The sequence below is a fragment of the Natrix helvetica genome (assembly GCF_964273705.1).
Source record: "Natrix helvetica genome assembly, chromosome: 6".
Taxonomy (NCBI): Eukaryota; Metazoa; Chordata; class Lepidosauria; order Squamata; family Natricidae; genus Natrix; species Natrix helvetica.
Window position 1 is genome coordinate 22,510,557 of NC_138553.1, and position 21,341 is coordinate 22,531,897.

Consider the following 21,341-nt stretch of genomic DNA (forward strand, 5'->3'; position numbering starts at 1 on the left):
CAGCATGGCAGTGGAAGATTGGACCATGTGATGGGCTTGTGGGTGTGGGGCAAGATCTTGAACTTTCAACTGAGTGGGGAAAACCGGGAAGCTTTCAGATTCGGGTTTTCTCAGATGTGCCAACATGGCGCTCTTAATAAACTGGAACTTTGAGGAATCCTTTGCCTCAGACTCTGATTTAATTTTGGATGCTATTTGGAATCTTGACAGAAGGACTGGCCCCTGGTGCCTCTGCCAGTGAAAATGGAGCTCCTGGGGGGCGTCTGTGGTCCTCCCGAGCTCCATTTTTGTTGGCAGAGCACTTGGGCCTCCACAGGTGCACCTGACGCAAGTGATGTTGAGCTGGCCATGCCCCAGTGGTGGCCCTCAATGAAATTGAGTTTGACATCCCTGATGTACATTATCAGTTTAAGTCTCCAGCTCCATTATCAATGGCAACTCAACAGTTTCTCCTTCACATATTTCTCTGAATATGAAAGAATAAAAGGGAAGTACAAGCCAGGTCTTAGTATGCTTCCCAAATCTACCTTCTGGATCTTTCTCTTGATTTCAAACCATTTCATACTAGACACAATACAGTTAAGACTGGATCTCCAGAGCTCCACGTGTTTGAAATGGTTCTAATTATGTAGAAAGAGGCACTGAAATGCCAAAATACACAATTACAATAACTTGGGGAAATCGGGATCCTTCCTTTCCTGTCCCTGTCCAAATTGAGTTTTGGGGAGGAAATGTTAATTCATGAAGAAGTTCATATTTATCTCATCTGTATTTCTACTGCTGCATGTACTGGCTGCAAAAATACAGATGAGAACAAGATATTAGTGAGGTTGTTTGCTTCTCTTTGCTATCATGTAATATTCACTTCGAGATTTGCAGTTCAGATCGGGAAGCCCTACTATAATAAAATATAATTTAAAAAAAAATCAGCTAGACTATCTCACTTCGATTTTGTGACGTTAAATATCAACTTTTACTTTCCAAAGGCTTTCTTTTTTACTGCCAGTGGCCATCCTCTTTTTTCACTCAACAGCCTTTTCTAAGATTCTGGACCCTGCTTATCAAGTGGACAAAGGAGGTAAAGTAAGGTTTGCGGTGGAGCTGGCTGATCCAACAGTTGAACTGAAGTGGTATAAAAATGGCCAAGAAATACGACCAAGTGGAAAGTAAGTATTTGCATTGACTTAAGTATAAAGAATATTTCTTATTCCTATTCTATTGGTGATGTAACCATGGTTGCATATTAGGCATTAGTGAAAAGACATTCATGAATATATGGGCCTAGGGACAAGCCACCATGGTTTATTTCTTTACTATGCAGTTTTAAGTTTTATTCATCTGTTTGGTTTGGTTTGGTTTGGTTTGGAATCAGTTTTGACTCTTGGTGATTTTCTGGACAGGTCCATTGAGTGTTGGGTTTTTTGATTTTTGTTTTGCAATATCATGGAAGTGGTTTGCCATTCACTCTGCTTTTGGGATGTTTTCTCAACTTCCCAGACTAAGAATTGGAGAGAGTGACTGGTCCAAAGTTACTCAGCTGACTTCCATTCTTAAGGGTCCCCTTACTCCTAGTCACCTTGGGTCTCCTTACTCATAATTTTCACCTTTTCCAATATACCAGAGGTCCCCAACCCCCAGTCTGTGGACTGGCACCAGTCCACAGTATGGCCCGGTTTCTGATATGCCAAAAACTGGGCCACACAAACATGTGAAGCCTCATTCATTTTGAGATTAAATCTACGTATTGTATTCTTCCCTCTCCATGACAAATACTTTTAGAGAACTGTAACATTTGCACCATATTCTGTGGTATGTTGGTAGTTTTCAGCCTAAGTATTGAGGCGGGGTGAATTCCACTAACCAATATGTTTAGCTCTGCCTTTAAAAATTCAGTGAAGATTACTGCAGTAGTTCCTTGTTCTTGTGGGAGCTTTCTCCATCACGGTTCATTAGCAAGGAAATCTAGAAGGAGCAAGGAAGTAAGATGAGTTAGTTAACAGGACCTCTGAGAAATTAGTTTGAGTGACTAGAAGCCCTTTAGTTCAGTGTTTAACATTGGATTAAAGGTGGCATAAGGTGCAATATAGCCTTCCACTAGGTCCTTTAAGTTAACTTTCTAACCCAAGTGTGAAATAATTTCGACTTCCAAAATACAGTCTGTGTCTCTTTCAAAGCTTTCTTCTCTAAGGACTTCTCTTAAAAACTAACTGGCCTGAATACATCAAGTCCAGACTATTGAGCAGCTGCAGGATGGCAATAAGCTTTGGTCATTATTGACCTGAAACAAATGTGAACCAATGACCTTAAGGTGAAAGGCACCATATCCCATTACGTACCCCTTGAGCCATATGGCCTACCAGAAATGTTGGCTGCTTTGCCCCAGCTATTATTGTACTTTTGGAAATATGTGAAGAGTGCAGGAATGGAACTAGGCTCCTGTTACGGTTATTTCCATCTTCCCTGAGCTAGGGTTTCAACCACTGTTGTGTTCAGAACTCTTGAAGTTTGCACTGCATGTTTTCCCATGAAATTTTAAGGCCAAATGTTAGATCTGACTTTGCATGAGTCTTGGACCCAAAAGCACTGAACAAGTGGAAGTGGAGGAATTTGGTACAAAAAATATCTGCCAGAGAAGAGACAAGGGAATCATTTTTTCTTTGGGGGAAAATCCCTCATTGTTGTCAAGACTACAGCAAGAAGCAAAGGGCTAAATATACCCACTTCCAAATTGCTAGTGTGATCCCTAACTTCACACAGCCTATCTATCTACAGTTTAAAAAAGGAACCTGCATGCCAGACACAGTGACCTAATTAGATAAGTGTTTTTGAATACCTCCTGTTGCATCTATCACTTTACAGTGAAGTACCCACTTGGGATCTGAAGGTTAAAGAATAATTACATCTTCTAATAATTCCAACTTTCTTAATCTGCCATTTCCCCATAGATACATATTTGAACACAAAGGTAATGAGCGAATCCTATTTATCAACAACTGCGGTGTGACAGATGATGCCCGTTATCATGTCACAGCTGGCGATGAGAAATGCTCTACTGAATTGTTCGTTAGAGGTACAGTAATGAATCGTAATTGTTATTTCAAAGCTTCGGTCCATTTCCGTAATAGAGTCAAACCTCAATTCAATAAATGACAGTACGTTGGATTTCAGATTAAACACAGACAATTTAAACTCAAGTTTATCCCCATTTAACAGACAATCGTCCTCGTTTTGCAGACAAATGGGGAAATTTCAATAAGATCAATATATCTCTGCAGAGTTCTTGTTGGTTATTGTTGGTTGAATGGGTGGATGGGTGAGGGAGAGATCTTGGAATCCAATGCAAAATGGATCCAAGTTTTGTTAAAATTTAATACCTGACCAGCCTCTGATATCCCCGAGAACTTCATTTTCCCAGATGGTACGTAGCAGGGGTGAGTTCCTGTATCGGTTGGTACCAGTTCATTCACGCACACATGCGCTGTGCATTGCTCGCGCATGCACAGTTGACTGTAAATTGTTCTGCGCATGCGCAGCAACATGCCAACAGTGGGAGAAGAGACTGGGGAACCAGTTCTGGGGCATGGCCAGTCTGGGTCACTGCCTGATCTGCGACCCAGGCCAAATCACCACTACCAGTTCAGCCGAACCGGGACAAACCAGGAGGAACCCACCTCTAGTATGTAGGAACTTGGTCTCTGATTCAAAGAAAGCTATAGCATGAGAAATCACCTAGTATCAGAGATGGCTTGTCCCAGGATAATGTTGCAGAATCCCATCTGGGTTGGTTACCGGATTAGAGTTTTTACTTTCCGAGTTTCAGACTCATGCTGGAGCCCATCTTCAGGGAACTTCACACACACACACACCTCTTTCTTTGTGATCTTTTGTTTATGATACGTTTTCTTTTTCTTCCTTCAGAGCCTCCAGTAATAGTGACAAAAAGCCTGGAAGATACCAGTGGTTATATTGGCGACAGGATAGAATTATCAGTTGAAGTGTCTGAAGAGGATGCGAACGTGAAATGGTAGGTCATTTACCAACTTTCTTTCATAAATATTTTAAACCTGCATTCACGAGGGACAGTGGTCACTAATCAAGACAGTCACACCTAATTTCACTCCCATTTTTACCTGACTTTGATTATGACTCTTTAGCTCAGGGGTGTCCAAACTTGGGAACTTTAAGACTTGTGGACTTCAACTCCCAGAATTCCCCAGCCAGCTGGCTGGGGAATTCTGGGAGTTGAAGTTGCCAAGTTTGGACACCCCTGCTTTAGCTGAACTGATCCTTAAGAACCAAACACATTTATTTAAAAATAGAAAGGTTTTTTTTAAGGCTTGCTAAACGGAAGTCACTAAAGATGACAAACAATACAGGGCCTTGATAACCATTTTACAAAAGCAAACAGTACAGAATGAAGACAAATGGAAACTCTCCTGAAACTCATTTTTTCATCACATTTTTCTAAACTAAAACGAAAGAGCCAAAATGCACATGGAATTATGCAACAAGAAGGCATTTGCATGTTTCTATGTAGAATATTTCCCAGGAATTATGATGACGGAGCTTCCGTGGTTCATACCAAATGAAGGCTCCAATTTGCACAGACATTATTAGTAATCTAGGCAGCTGGATTACAAATAGAAGGATAGCACTAACAATAGTATTTAGGCTTACATATCACCCTGTAGCACTTTATAGCACACTCTAAGTGGCTTACAATGCAAGCGTTATTTGCATATTGCCCTCAACGATCTGGATCTTAATTTGGCCAACCTTGGAAGGATGAGTCAATCTTAAACTCTGTCAGGATCAAACTCCAGGCTGTGGGCAGAGTTTGTCTAAATACTACATTCTAACCACTGAACCACCAGGGCTCTCCTGGAATATATGAGATCCCTTCTGATTGCCAATTTGTTTTATTCAGCTACAGAATAAAACTTGGTTATGGTGAAATGTAATAACGGTGTAGAAATGATGGTAGAACTCTTGCACGAGATAGGAGATTGGGTCTTATGACCAAAATAACCCATCCAACTATATAGAACTATGATTTTTCTGAAAGTGAAAACCAAAGATAAATGTCGCACTTATTCTCTGGTTTCTGACAAATAAATAAAAAGCAAGATGGCGCAACATAGGTAAAAACCATGAATCTTTGTATATGCATCCAGTTACAAGTTTGTTTTTCTTTGATCACTTTGATCATTTTCTTTGAGACACGGTGGCGCAGTGGTTAGAGTGCAGGCTACTTCTGCTAATCATCGGCTGCCAGCAGTTTGACAGATCGAATCTCACCAGGGTCAAGGTTGACTCAGCCTTCTCTCCTTCCGAGGTCGGCAAAATGAGGACCAGATTGTTGGGGGCAATATGCTGATTTCTGTAAACTGCTTAGAGAGGGCTGTAAAAGCACTGTGAAGCAGTATATAAGCTATTGCTATCACAGTCACAAGACGCTGGTGTGCTTGTTGTTAAAAAACCAAACTAAGCTAAACTCTGTAACTTGATCCTACCTGATCAAGATTTTCCCCTATCCCTCCTTCATTTATCTCATATACCATGCTTTTCTTTTCCTTCTTTTCTTTTTGTTTTGTTTCATTTAAAAGATGGCTTTTTTTCCCAATCAAATGAAGATTTGGATGCCTTTTTAAAGTAAAAGTACTTTCAAGTTAATTATACCATTTTGGGCTGTTGTTATTGTTCCTCAGGTTTAAGAATGGTGTGGAGTTGCCCCTTGATAGTAAATCAAGATATAAAGTTAAAATCGAGGGTAAAAAGCACACTTTGATTATTGAAGAAGCAACGAAAGCAGACAAGGCAACTTACTCAGTCATGACAACTGGAGGACAATCAGCTGGCAAGCTCAGCGTTGGTTGTGAGTGAACACTGTATTTCTAGTTTATTAGCAGGAATCCTTTACACACACACATACACACTATTAGAATGTCCTTATCACCTGATGGATAGTCTTTGACTGCTTTGAAGATAAGTTGGTGCCTTTAGGTGATCCAAAATGTGATGGCTGTCTACAAATTTTTCCGGGCGCCAAACCGGCAGTAATGCCGGCAGGAACCCATCCCTGATTTCAGCCTATTAAAAAGTTGTTAAGTTGTAGATGCATATTAGCTAAAGAATTCTGGCTGGCAAGGTCTGGGAAGAGAGCTTTCTCTGCCATTGCTCTCGTCCTCATTCTCCCTCCCCTAGGTGAGATGAGCCCCAAACCTCCTGGCCATTTGGAAAAGTGGAAAAACATGGTGTTGCAGCCCTGCCTAAGGAACGCAGCCATGAGGCAGGTTAGCACTCTGAAAGTCCTTCCTCTGCCTTTTAATTAACTTTTAATTATGCTTGCCTGTTTTTAAAGTTTATATACCAGCACAGCTGATAACCCAGCATACCCTGGGTATGTGTTTAGCCCAATCCTGTATTAGAGGGAGCCCCCTTGCGGAATGCTGCAAAGCCGTTACTATAGCAACTCTATTGTGCTGTATAGTAGAAGCCATTTTAAGGCACAACTGGCTATATCTTAACAGAACTTGGATCAAAAATGCACAGTATCACTGTCAAAAGTACTGTGACTTGACACTATAGATATAATTCAGTCCTTTTCATTTCAGCAGCCCAGGCGTTCCGGAGTTATGCTAGAACACACACACATGGACACACACACAGACACACACACACCAAGGGGTGTTAGGGGTGTCTTACTCCCACATTATTTGTTTCCAAACAGTAAATCATCTGTGTACCAAGTTTAGTTGAAATTGCTCAAGGCGTGCCAGAGTTATGCTGGAACACACATACACAGAGAGAGGTGTGTGTGTGTGTGTGTGTGTGTGTGTGTGTTCTAAAGTTTTATTTGTACACTGCTCCCTTGTGAGAAAGATGGATGATTTCAAAATTTGATCTATAAATATTAGAATTTCCAAATCTATGCAAGAGTCCATTGCGCATGCACTCCTTTTTGTGCACATTTACAAGGTTCAAAATGAGGTGGCCAGCAAGGCATCACACAGACACACCAGGTCCAAAGTCTAGGCATGTAAGTACATGATCTAGTCTGGTGTCACTGAATAAATATCCCGTAATAAAACAAAACTAGCAGTCTTTCATTCCTTATTTCTTAAGTGAGGCCACTGAAGATATTGCATCCACTGGAAGATCAGACCGTCAGGCTCGGCAAAGAGATCTCTTTGAAGTGTGAGATTTCTGAGAATGTAGAAGGAAAGTGGTACAAAAATGGCCAGCTGCTCCCGCCCAGTGATCGCATCAAATTATATCACAAAGGAAGGTAAGTTTGTAACTTAGACCAGGAAAAATAGTGATAGTAAGAGCCATGGATTTTCTCAAAGATATTTGTGAAATTGAACCAGGATTTCAGAAAAAAACTCATTTTGGTCTAATGATTATTCTTCCAAATTATTCCATTTATACTTCAGGTAAAGTTGGCAATAATCTACTTGTGTGCAAAAATCTGTGTTCCGGTAACAAAATGTTCTTGAATGACCATGATATTCTGGCTTTCACCTGCTATGTGCCAACCTGGTCATTCTCGGAAGAGTCCCTCTTTTTCTGGATTGATATTCTGCACATCTGGAGAACCGTGTTGGACTGAAGTATGCCTGGAACCATTTCAGAATAATCAGTACCAGAACATGTTGAACAACCTCCAAAACAGCTGAGAGAAAATGAGAAGATTCCAGGAAGCATTACAAAACTCTGTTGCCATAATAGAGAATTTTGCAGCTACATAAATAAATATCCTGTTTCCCTGAAAATAAGACCTCCCCAGATAATAAGCCCAATCGGATATTTGAGCGAATGCGCTAAAATAAGCCTTCCCCTGAAAATAAGCCCTCCCCGAAAATATTGCAACACAGCAGCAGCCATGAGGTGATCACACTCACTGCCTCCTGCATCTCAAAAATAATAAGACCTCCCCAAAAATAAGGCCAAGTGCTTATTTCGGGGGGTCAAAAGAAAATAAGACCCTGTCTTATTTTTGGGGAAACATGATATATGAGGTTCAGATATTCATTCTTGTAAACATCTCAAGTTTAATTCATTATGCTTGAGAACTCTGTTTTTTAAAAATTAATCCTAAACATTGTATTTTGGTGTACATAGCTCCAGATATGTGCAATTTTCTTTGCACTTTTGCCATGTTTTGCAAATAATTGGCAATATTAGCACTTTTGTATGTTGTTTTATGAATATATGCACTTTTGTACAGTACTTTCTTACCTTGGGATTGTTTTTAATGAAGAAGATGGTGATTAAAATAGTTTTAAATTATGGTTGAGCTAATCTCAAAATCTGGACAACTGTAAGGAAGTTAATTCATGTATTGGTCCAACACTCAATTAAAATATGAACTAAATGAATTTTCTTTCCCCATCTTTAGCTCCGGTGCATTTATTTTGTGAAAGCTGCAGTAATAATGATAAATAGATAAAAGGACCAATTTACATGGGAATTTGTACTATTAAACTCACTGAACTTTATTTCTAATTAAATATATCTAGGACAATGTTATTAAACTCTTCACCACCATCCTTTTTCTGAAAAATATTATATAGTTCCTTCTTGAACATAAGATTCAATTTTCAAATAAAGCTTCTATGCAGATCTTTGCAATAACTCCTTATTTTTTTTTAAAAAAAATGTATACAGGTAGTCCTCAACTTACAGCCACAATAGAGCCCAAAATATATGTAGTTAAGTGAGACATTTGTTAATGTTTTGTTTCACTTTATGACTTTTGTTTCACTTTATGACTTTTCTTGCAACAATTGTTAAATGAATCACTGCTGTTGATAAGTTAGTAACCCGGTTGTTAAATGAATCTGGCTTCCCAATTGACTTTGCTTGTGAGACGGTCGCAAAAGGTGATCACAGTTGCCAAGTGTGTTCATTTTGATCGCATGACCATGGGGATGCTGCAAAGATCATGTTAAAATATTCATGACTGGGAGAGACATGGGAACAAGGTCAGCCAATGAATAGGCATAGCAACTAAGTCAGCCAATTAAACAGATCTGAGTCTGTGCAAAGAATTGGAATAGAAACTTAAGCTTGGAGTCTGGGCATGGCTTAGCTGAGAACACAAGAAAGCAGTCTGCTGCTCTAAGAAGTAGACTAGCAGTCTGTCTGGGCTTGTCTGCTGAAATGAATCTAACTGCTTGTGTTTGCCTGTAATTCTTCTGCCTTGTGTTTACTTGGAAGAACCACCTGTTGGTATTGTACATTTATTCATCTATTCTTATGTATATAAAGAAGTTAATGAATCCAGCTGAATCAGTTATCTGCTTGTGCTTTCTGGACTTGAATTTATGCAACAAACTCTGGCAGATCATAACTGTGAAAACATTCCTAAGTCACAGTTAAATGCCTATGGAGATTCTCAGTCATCCAGGTGATGGTTGTTACAAAAGTGCTTTTTCAAGAGGCAACTCTTGAAAATTTAGCTTCTCATCCAAGAAGTCTTCAAAGAAAAAGCAGAAAGTCCAGTTGCCTCTTGAAAAAGCACCTTTGGTTCATAGGTCACATCTTTCAGTTCCGTTGTAACTTTGAACAGTCACTAAATGAACTGTTGTAAGTTGAGAACTGCCTGTATACATTTCAAGCTCATTTTTTTCCCATTTGAGGCTTACCTAGTATTGCAATGTGCACACAAAAGAAATGCCTGATATGCTGAATTTACCAAAGTTCAAAATGCTTTTGAAAAGCTGAGCTTTTCAATTGCCTTACCTTTTCACAACAGTAAATCCTATTGCAGGTTCTACACAAATTAACAACAGGCTTGTGTGAAGGTGTAATAGAAGAAAGACAATTGTGTAAATGCTAGTGCAGCACAGTCTCCTCCATTATTATGTTCTAGATTAACAACCAAGCTCAGAGGATCTTTCCAGTTTAGCTGTGCTTTTGCACTACCCTCACCAAGTTTCTCATGCAGGAATAAGAATATTTATTTGGTTTCCTACCTTGACTTTTTTTATAGAATCCATCGGTTAATTATTGCTAACTCACTTGTGGAGGATGACGGTGAATACATGTTTGTTCCAGATGCCTACAATGTCAACATCCCTTGTAAAGTTCATATTATAGGTAACTCCTATGTTTCTCTCTTTTTTTATTGTCTTGTATTTATATAATAAGTGCACAGAAGTGATGTCATGTTTCTAAAATGGACTGATTGTTGAATGTTCTTAAAGCCAACTGAGCATGGAACTATCTTGCCGTGGTAGGACTGCAACTTCAAAATGTCCAGGCAGTAGCCAGAGTTTCTAGTCTGTTTCCTGCATTTCAACCTTATGGAAATCTAGAATTCTACATAATTTTCAGTGATTGTGTTGGCCATTTCTACAGTAATATAGTGTTTTAGATATTGTAGGAAATGATGGCCTAGTACCATGATGGCAGAGCCCTCTCTATGGGCACACATGCCGTTGTCAGCTGCTCTTTCGGGTTCCATTATGAGCATGTGCACTGGCCAGCTGGAATAGAATGTGGTGGAGTGGAGTGAAGAATAGAGAGTGGAGATGAGGATGCAGTGGAGTAGAGTGAAATGGAGTGGAATTGATATGGGAGTGGAAATGAATGGGAGGGGATGGGATGGGATGGGGTAGGGTGGGGTGGGGTGGGGTAGAGGAGAGTGGAGGGGAGGGGAGTGGAATGGAGTAGAAAATGAATGGAATGGAATAAAATGGGAGTCCTGATTATAGCACACTAAAGAACTAAAAATATTGATGCTTTTTTATTATTGCATCTGAACAAATCAGTTTGCTAATAGATATTATTTAAAAATAATAAGACATATATTAAATGTTTTAAAATGTACATGTAGACATTGTTTCTCTGCTATCCTCTATATTGTAAGAGGTATGTTTTTCCAGAGGTATGTTTGAACCAGAGACTAGGACACAATTGTTGTATGTCGAAGCATAAATTAGCTCATTGGCAGTGCTGGAGATAAGCACAAAAAAGTGTAGGATTATATGCAAATCATAATCAGTCAGGGTGTACACATGACTAGAAATAGCAGCATGATGTGGCTGTAGCACATCATATGTCTAATGATACATGATCTAACGAAGGGGTTCGGTGGCCAGAGGGGGAGCTCTAGCCTCACAATCAGGAGGTTATGAGTTTGATCCTAAGTAGAGGCAGGTGTAGGGTCTCCTGTTTGGGCAGGGGGTTGGGCTACATGACCTGCAAGGTCCCTTTCAACTCTGTTAATCTGTAAATCAATGTTAGGATTAGGGTGTAACTATGAGATAAGAGAGAAAAACTGTAAAAGACAATGGGGGTTGAAAGACCAAAAAAAGCCATAATTCACGTACATAGTTTCTTTTTTGAGGGGTTAATGTTACAGGGTTCCTACTTCTCAGCATACTTCTCTATGTTTGCTCTCTGGTAACATATTCCAGAGACTGTCATCATTGCTCACTTTCTAAATGTTTTTTGGCTGAGTTGACAATTCAGGTTCCCTGGGAAAGTGATTTTGGGCAGAGGGTGACTGCTAAATTTGATGCTGTATAGTTGAGCTAGTGCTACGCTTTTCTAGGAGGTTTAGGGGCATTTAGTTTGACTCCGAAAACTCTTCTTCAGCATATTACATTAACTTTGGCTTTGTATGCATGAAGATGTTTCTCCAGTCTGAGATGGAAAGGTCTCTTCTATCACACATTCAAATTTTGAGATGTTTTCTTAAGTGCCTTGATTTTGCAGATCCTCCTAAGCTTCACCTTGATGGCCTTGGTGATAATAACACGGTAACAGTTGTCGCAGGAACGAAATTACGTCTTGAAATCCCTGTTTCTGGGGAGCCTCCACCAAAGGTTCTGTGGAGCAGGGGAGATAAGGTAAAATTTCAATTGAAACAAATACATCTTAAACCCAATCTTTTAAATAAGTTGTAATAAAATGTGCAGTGGCATGAAAGGCGTGGCATAGTGGCTAGAATGCCGTACTGCAGGCTAATTCTGCTGACTGCCGGCTGCCACAGTTGGCAGTTCGAACCTCACCAGGCTCAAGGTTGATTCATCCTTCCATCCTTCCAAGGTGGGTAAAATGAGGACCCAGATTGTTGGGGGCAATATGTTGACTCTGTAAACTGCTTAGAAAGGGGTGTAAAGCACTGTGAAGCGATATATAAGTCTAAGTGCTATTGCTAAATACTCAGAATCTCTTTAATCAATAAGTACCATATATCTGAACTAAACTCAGGAGGGGTTGTAAGCTGCTGGAGTTGCAATCACCTTTAACAATCTACTATCAGATAATTAGGTATATTAGTAATCCTTCATAAAATATTGCAGGTATCCAGAAAAGATATAGGCATAACTGGTATCTTTGGGAGATGATAAATAGGTACTCCTCGAGTTACAACCGATTGATTAGTTACTTGAAGTTAAAATGGATCTCCCAATGGGTACTTGTGATCTGGTCCTGAACTTCCAATGGCCACACACAGCTCCGTAATCATGTGAGGACATGATGGGTACTTGTCAAGCAGCCTTTATTTACCGCCATTCCCAGTTCCCGTGGACACATGATCACATGTTACAACATTTTTTACTTCAGCAAAACTGCCCCATAGCAAACAATGGGTTCGTTTAACGATCATTGCAGAAAGATCATAAAATCAGGTCAGTCCCACAGCGAATCACATTACCACCACGATGGGCAGCTCCACTAGGATCATTAAGTCGAGGACAACCAGTAAGATTAGTTAAGCGTTAAGAATAGATCAACATTCTTTAAATTCTCTCTGTGAATTTCAGTCAACTACGAAGAACGCCCACAGGCAATAATCAGAAAAGCCAAGAGGGCAGTGCGATGGGGTGGTCAAAAATCCAGGCTTCGCATCTCTTTTTTAATGTGTGATGCATAAAAAATAGAAAAGGCTTCAGCCGCACCATCCTCACTAGCATGCTGGGGTTTTTTTAACCATACCCAGTGGATAAGACTGCTGCTATCCCTCTTAGTTGTTAGACCATTGTCTGAGTGTTTTGAAAACAGTCATGAGAAAATGCAGGTAGTCCTCGGTTAGGAACGGCCTCATTTAGCAAATCTTCACAGTTATAACTGTGACGCAAAAGTAATCTTGCAACCAAGACTGGCATTTATAACCTTCGCAGGCCTGTAAAGCCAAGTAATGCTGAAGGCGGATATCAAGCACAGTTGCCGTTTCACTTAGTGACCACTTCGTTTCATGACTGAATTGCCAGTTCAATTGTGGTCACTGAATAAGGGCTGAGTAGACAACTGAGAAATATTGCTACGGTAGACATTAGCATGCAGTATTAGAGCTTAGCAATAGCACTTAGACTTATATACCGCTTTACAATGCTTTATAGAGTCTGCCTATTGCCCCCCCAACAATCTGGCTCCTCATTTTATCCACCTCGGAAGGATGGAAGGCTGAATCAACATTGAGCCTGGTGAGATTTGAACTGCCAAATTGCATGCAGCTGGCAGTCAGCAGAAGTACCTTGCAGTACTGCACTCTAACCACTGTGCCACCTTAATGCAAGAATAGGGAGATAAATTTTAAGGATGCTAGTATTTTTCCAGGGGGAATTCAATAATATTTGGGTTATTGGGCACAGTGGAATATGTCTTGTAAAATAACCATTTATCAAAAGATAAACTGGGAAGATTGCTGCTTTCCCCCTCCCCCCATTTCCCTTTATTAGCTCAAGTGATTTTTTTTCACTTTCTCAATAAATAGATATGCGTCCAAATCCAGACTAAGTGGCAATCATGTATTTTTAATTGTTCTAAGAAAGCCTTGAAGGCACATGTTAAGTCACAGCTATTCTCTAAACATAAAGATGTTTTGGTGACATGGTGCTTTGCTTTATTGCATTTTAATTTAAAAAATTTAAAAAACGGAAAGCATTGTTAAAATAAGCACAAAGGCTGGAGTATCAAGAATGTGTCCATGGAGTATTTGACAAATTCCTTGCTACATTTGTGCAATTTCCATATGACATATCCTAATTCAATTCTGATTGTCGATCCTCTGGTGGTTTCTAATTTCCCCCCTTTTTAAACTATTTCTCTCCCCCTACCCTATTCCCTTCTGCAAAATGATTGGCAGTGGATTATGGATTCTGCATCCAGAATACGGGCAGAGAATTATCCAGACAGCAGTTGTTTGGTGATTGATTCAGCTGAAAAAGATGACTCAGGTTCTTACAGAATAATGCTGAAAAATGAAGCTGGAGAAGACTCTGCACACATCAATATAAAAGTAGTTGGTAAGTCAATGTTTTTATACTAAAGTAGCACCAATGCTCTTCCTATTTCAGCCTTTTCCAAACTGATGCCCTCCATAAGTGTTGTATCTGCAAACTATCTAACAAAATGAAATTCAATGTAGAGAAAAGTAAAGTCTTACACTTAGGCAAGAAAAACCAAAAGTACACATATAGATCAGGTGAAACCAGAACAGCAGTAACTGTGAGAGGGATCTTGGAGTCTTAGTGGACAACCAGTTAAGTCAGCAGTGTGCAGTGGCAGCCAAAAAAGCCAATGCAATCTTAAATTGCGTTAACAGAGGGATACAATCAAGATCAAGTGAGGTACTAATAATGCTCTATAAAGCCCTAGTAAGACCACACCTAGAATACTGCATCCAGTTTTGGTCACCACACTATAAAAACGATGTTGAGACTCTAGAAAAAGTGCAGAGAAGAGCAACCAGGATGATTATGGTACCACAGACTAAAAACAGTGGTGGGATTCAGCCAGTTCGCACCTATTCGGGAGAACTGGTTGTTAACTTTCTAAGCAGTTCAGAGAACCGGTTGTTGTAAGAAATCTCCTTTTGTTTTTTTCCCACTTTACAGGGCTAATCCTGTAAGGAAGGTAGGAAGGAAACATTCTGGTGTTGTTTCTAGCCTAATCTTTATTGCCCTGCTTGCAGAAGCCCTCATTGCATTGTAACAGCTAAGGCGAAGCGCCCACAAAGTGAGTGACGTTGAGTTGGCCATGCCTATCCAGTAACATGACCACCGAGCCACACCCACCCAGCTGGTCATTAGTGCTGAGAACCGGTTGCTAAATTATTTGAATCCCACCACTGACTAAAACATATGAAGAACGGTTACAGGAACTGGGTATGGCTAGTCTAGTGAAGAGAAGGACCAGGGGGACACATGATAGCAGTATTCCAATATTTGAGGGACTGCCACAGAGAGGAAGGGGTCAAGTTATTTTCCAAGGCATCTGAAGGCCAGACAAGGAATAATGGAAGGAAATCAATCAAGGAGAGATTCAACCTAGAAATAAGGAGAAATTTTCTGACAGTGAGAACAATCAACCAATTGAACAGCTTGCCTTCGGACGTAGTGGGAGCTTCATCACTGGAGGCTTTCAAGAAGAGATTGGACTGCCATTTGTCAGAAATGGTGTAGGGTCTCCTGCTTGGGCAAGGGGTTGGACTAGATGACCTACAAGGTCTCTTCCAACTCTGTTAATCTGCTAAACTCCTTTAATTCCCAACCAGCATGAAAATTGACCTAATGACTTAGAATTCTGTGTATGTTTTCAGTCATTTTAAAGAGTGTTGCTTTAGCTTTTCAATAGCTCTGAGTTAAAAATAGGACTCGAAGTGATTTTTTCCCCAAATGAATTTCTTTCTATTTCAGTAGAGATTTCATCCTGGAAACCATCAGCAAATTTACTGTAAATTGTGTGGACTTCAACACCCATAATTTCTGGCTGAGGAATTCTGGGAGTTGAAATCCATACATTTTTAAGTTGCTGAGTTGAGAAACACTGATTTAGATTATAACATTTGAAACATTTCATTAAACATTATCTATTTAATGAAAACCTGATGTGAAATCCCAAGTAAATATGTCTTTGATCCAATCTATTGAAGTCAATGGGATTTAGCTTATTTGTGGTTAATTTAAATTCCATAATGTAAGTGACTTTGGATTTTTTTAAAGTGAGCCTGGATATATATATAACTCCAATATAGCTATAAGTAATTTGGTCTGAGATGAAGAAAAGTAAAACTCTCTTATTTTCCAGTAAAACTTTAACAACTTAAAACTTCTAATTGCAACAGATATTCCTGATCCCCCAGAGGCACCCAATGTGATTGAGATAGGAGAAGACTGGTGTATTATGACCTGGGAACCTCCAGCCTATGATGGCGGATCTCCTCTGTTAGGTATGTAGACTACTCATTGAAACTGGTATTTTAATGATTTTGTAGAATTATTGGGTGGCTCTTTGAAAAGGAAGTATATACACTATTCATAAGCAGAAGGGCTTCAATTGAGAGTTTTTGCTCAAGGAAACGTGTAAGTTATATTATTATTATTTAGATGGTTGGAGGTGACCAAGTGAAATAGGTGTTCTGAAAACGGAAAAAACTAAACTTCTCGTCTCAGTAATGGACCCTGATTAGATCCTGAAATAAGACCTGTCCATAACACATGGTGGCTCAATGGCTAAGACACTGAGCTTGTTGATTAGTAAGGTCGGCAGTTCAGCGGTTCAAATCCCTAGCACCATGTAATGGAGTGAGCTCCCTTTACTTGTCCCAGCTTCTGCCAACCTAGCAGTTCGAAAGCATATAAAAATGCAAGTAGAAAAATAGGAACCACCTTGGGTGGGAAGGTAACAGCGTTCTGTGCCCCTTCGCCATTTAGTTATGCTGGTCACATGACCACAGAGACTTCTTTGGACAGTGCTGGCTCTTCGGCTTTGAAATGGAGATGAACACCGCCCCCTAGAGTCAGGACTAGCACATATGTGTGAGGGGAACCTTTACCTTTACCATAACAATTGCATTTTAAAAAATTCTAACACTAACCCTAACCCTAACCTCAACTAATAGTTTTAAATTTATGCATATCTTTTATTTAGGATACTATATTGAAAGGAAAAAGAAGCAAAGCTCCAGATGGATGAGATTAAATTTTGATCTTATTAAAGAAACAACTTTTGAGCCCAAAAAGATGATTGAGGGAGTTGCTTATGAGGTGCGTGTGTTCGCAGTCAATGCCATTGGGACTTCCAAGCCAAGCATGCCGTCAAAACCTTTTGTGCCTCTAGGTAAGTAAATCATAACTATGTATTTAATTATGCATAACTTTTATTAAATGGTTTTATTGCAATACGGTACTGTAGCACCCTGGAAATTAATTAAAAATACAGTAGATATTCATTCACATAAAATCCAGGAAGAAAGATAGTTGATTTAATTCAGTTTCAGAGAAGACTTCAAAATTCTGTAGAAATAGGAAGCAGGAAAACAAATTAATCTTTCTCACTTGATGTTGCAGTCATGAAGCTTTGTTTTGTTTTGGTCTGGTCTGACATACTGAAATACCATCAGAAAGAAATCCCTTTACCAATAAAGTTGATCAATGTTAAACATAATTATTACTGATGATTCAATACAATACAATACAATAGCAGAGTTAGAAGGGACCTTGGAGGTCTTCTAGTCCAACCCCCTGCCTAGGCAGGAAACCCTATACCGTTTCAGACAAATGGCTATCCAACATCTTCTTAAAGACTTCCAGTGTTGGGGCATTCACAACTTCTGGAGGCAAGCTGTTCCACTGATTCATTGTTCTAACTGTCAGGAAATTTCTCCTCAGTTCTAAATTGCTTCTCTCCTTGATTAGTTTCCACCCATTGCTTCTTGTTCTACTCTCAGGTTCCGTGGAGAATAGCTTGACTCCCCCTTCTTTGTGGCAACCCCTGAGATATTGGAAGACTGCTATCATGTCTCCCCTAGTCCTTCTTTTCATTAAACTAGGCATACCCAGTTCCTGCAACCGTTCTTCATATGTTTTAGTCTCCAGTCTCCTAATCATTTTTATTGCTCTTCTCTGCACTCTTTCTAGAGTCTCGGCTGCAGCTTCATTATTATTCATTATTATTCTTTAAATTAACACATATTTTTCATCAGAAGATATTACAGACCTGTGTAGGATCAAAATGGTATAGGGTGTCCTCCTTAGGCAAGGGGTTGAACTAGATGATCTACAAGGTCCCTTCCAACTCTGTTAATCTGCCAAATCTGCATATGTTCGCTCTTACTCTACCTTGGAAACTTTAAGGTGCATGAACTTCATTTCCCTGAATTGCTGGCTAAGAGCCAATTTGGGGACTTGAAGTCAGTGGGGGGTTCTGGATCCCGTTCTAACCGGTACGGTTGGAACGGGCCCGGCGTTGCCCACATGGACGTGCGCAGCGTGCGCATGTGTCATACCTACCTGCAATGCCTCTGCAAGCCTCCAGGAGGCTCCAGCTGCTCGGCGGAGCATCGCGCAGGTGCAGTACATGCCATGAGCGTGCGCAGAAGCAGCAAAGGCTTAAAGGACAGGTAAGGAGCTCGGGCGGGGGGGGGCCCTCTGGAGGACCGTACAGGAACAGTACCCGGTGCTCTGGGCAGGCTCTGGTACGCCTGTACCGGGGTGTACTGCCTGCAACCCACCACTGCTTGAAGTCCACACATCTTAAAGTCACCATGGTTTAAAAATAATGGTTTAGACCCTGCATCCTTCTCAATAGCACCCAATTTACCGTTTCTAAGGTTAATTGTTGTTCCTGTGCTAACTTATGTCTAAATCCCTCCTCTTTATTTTAATATTCATCCCCATTCTAAGCCTTATTCCATTCACACTGCCGTTTCATTCCCCTTATCTATGTTTTGATGATTTTAAGATGATATTTCTTTTGAGAAATCAGATTTTTCAATTGTTTCTGTTAGGGACTGCAGAAGATGAGCTCAGTGGTTCTAAATATCACCTATTCTAATGAAAACAAGAGAAGTGTACAGATAACGAGCTGATATTATCAGCTGTATTTTCCTAATACAAAAATTATTTACATTAGTAATGCAACACTGCAAATCTTTCGTGTGCTTGCTAATTTTTAAAGTGCTGTAAGATTCTTTGTTAACTAATATAACAAGCATGAAAATTGTTTAGTAACCTACAAGAGATTATGTATATTTTGTTAAGTAAAAATTTTGTTAAGAAAAGTAAAGTCTTACACTTAGGCAAGAAAAACCAAATGTACACATATAAACTGGGTGAAACCGGTCTTAATAGCAGTAACTGTGAGAGGGACCAGTTAAATATGAGCCAGAAGCGTGTGGTGGCAGCCAAAAAAGCCAATGCAATCCTAAATTGCATTAACAGAGGGATGCAATCAAGGTCAAGTGAAGTACTAATACCACTCTATAAAGCCTTATAAAAACCACATTTAGAATACTGCATCCAGTTTTGGTCATAAAAAAGATGTTGAGACTCTAGAAAAAGTGCAGAGAAGAGCAACCAGGATGATTAGGGGACTGGAGGCTAAAACATACGATGAACGGTTGCAGGAACTGGGCATGTCTAGTCTAGTGAAGAGAAGGACTAGGGGAGACATGATGACAGTCTTCCAATATTTGAGGGGCTGCCCTAGAGAGGAGGGGTTCAAGCTATTTTCCAAGGCATCTGAAGGCCAGACAAGGAATAATGGATGGAAACTGATGAAGGAGAGATTCAACCTAGAAATAAGTAGAATGTCAGCGTTCCAAATATCATGCAGAATTAAATCATTGTCCAAGGCAAAGTAGTCCTTAAAACTCCAATTTAATAAGACAGGCATGTTGGCATTATGCTGTTGAAATTTCAACTCTAAGGTACATCCGGTGAATTCCCCAAGTTAAAAGTTCATCATCTATCCCCACACCCCATAATTCATCACATGGTCCAATCTTCATCTTCCACGCTGGCATGTACACCCCTCTTCTTCTGGCCAGGTGTCGAGGTGCGGAGACAAAAGACGACCTTGAGCTTCTAAGAAATCCATAACAATACATTCCACAATCCTACTCCTTTCTATTCCCCCCTCCCAACTACTATACCAATGAAACAGCATAATATATATGTTTTAATTATGTGGCAGGCCAAAGATCCTAAAAGGAACAGAATTACAGGCCTGACATAGAAATTTTCTGACAGTGAAAACAATCAACCAATGGAACAGCTTGACTTTGGAAGTTGTGGGAGCTTCATCACTGGAGGTTTTCAAGAAGAGATTGGACTGCCATTTGTTAGAAATGGTGTAGGCTCTCCTGCTTGGGTGGGGGGTTGGACTAGATGATCTACAAGGTCCCTTTCAACTCTGTTAATCTGTTAAATCTGTTAGGCTAATGTCAATACTCTCTTTTGTTGCTTTTAGCTGTCACAAGTCCTCCTACCTGTCTGGCAGTTGACTCTGTCACTGATACTACAGTTACCATGAAGTGGCGACCACCAGATCAGATTGGAGCTGCAGGTTTAGATGGTTATGTTATAGAGTATTGCTTTGAAGGAAGTAAGTCCCAATCATATTTCATGCAAAAGATAAAAATATACCAATTTTTTTCTATTCAACAACAGCTTTGGTCAATGTATGTAAAATATAAAGATTATCCAAAGTAAACTAAAAAGACCTTTTCAAAATTTGTGTTCAATTCACCATAGAAGAAGTTCTTAAGTAACTAGTAAGCTATGTATTGTTCTATACAGCTTCTCAACTGTTGAATCAGTGAAAACATCTGGCTGTGGATGATTTGTGCCACTGATTATACTAAAGTGGACTATGTTGGATTTTTATGAATGTTAACCTACTGACTAGACTGTAACTTCCAAATTGTTCTCAAATGGCTCCCAAACTTTTAGTCTAAGTGGAAAAAATATTGATCTGATCAACAATCAGCTAGACATTTTAAGGAATAGGGCAGGAATGGAATGGAATACAAACATGTTGTATTTGATTATTATTATTATTACTACTACTGCTTCTGTTGCTTCTACTTTTATGGAACAGCTCAAGAATAATTCAGAAATCTCAGGCTCCATAAATCTAATGTTAACTGATTTATGAGGGTCGTTAGCATATACAATTCCAGATTCATAAAAATTTAGCAGATGGTTTGGGAAATTATCCCAAAGTAGAATATTCAGCAAACTGCAGAAAAATGGAAAACACAGCTGGAACATAGCTAATAGCTTCCAATTTATATTTTACTCTCCTTAACAAATGATCTATCATTTCTTCCTAGCAAATATTTAAAAGTAAGCAGCTTTGATCTTTATCTTTTGTTTTTTTCCTGTCAACATGGATCTGCTGAACAAAGTATTTCAGGCAATTTTAAGCCACTTATTTGGAATGTATCCGCTTTAGAGCAGAGATGTAAAATATTTTATTCTATAAAAGTAAGAAGTGTTGTTTTGCTAATTATTATAGCTAAGCAGAAATGTTTTTTTCAGATCTGGCCTTGAAAAAGAGAAAGTATAATTTAGGTTCATTGGCTGGGCAAAAGATTT

The 21,341-nt window shown here is 39.6% G+C and overlaps 1 protein-coding gene across 6 annotated transcripts in view; it reads left to right on the plus strand.

The window, feature by feature from the left end:
• MYBPC1 (myosin binding protein C1) overlaps positions 1-21,341 on the plus strand; it is a 106,710-nt gene that overhangs the window by 58,228 nt on the left and 27,141 nt on the right. For all 6 annotated transcript variants that reach the window (XM_081957392.1, XM_081957394.1, XM_081957393.1 and 3 more), the window contains 11 exons: positions 1,034-1,166; positions 2,946-3,070; positions 3,919-4,024; positions 5,709-5,875; positions 7,126-7,288; positions 9,998-10,104; positions 11,728-11,861; positions 14,105-14,264; positions 16,085-16,189; positions 16,891-17,079; positions 20,212-20,346. In XM_081957392.1, coding sequence (XP_081813518.1) covers positions 1,034-1,166; positions 2,946-3,070; positions 3,919-4,024; positions 5,709-5,875; positions 7,126-7,288; positions 9,998-10,104; positions 11,728-11,861; positions 14,105-14,264; positions 16,085-16,189; positions 16,891-17,079; positions 20,212-20,346 — 1,524 coding nt within the window. The remainder of the gene's footprint in view (positions 1-1,033; positions 1,167-2,945; positions 3,071-3,918; positions 4,025-5,708; positions 5,876-7,125; positions 7,289-9,997; positions 10,105-11,727; positions 11,862-14,104; positions 14,265-16,084; positions 16,190-16,890; positions 17,080-20,211; positions 20,347-21,341) is intronic.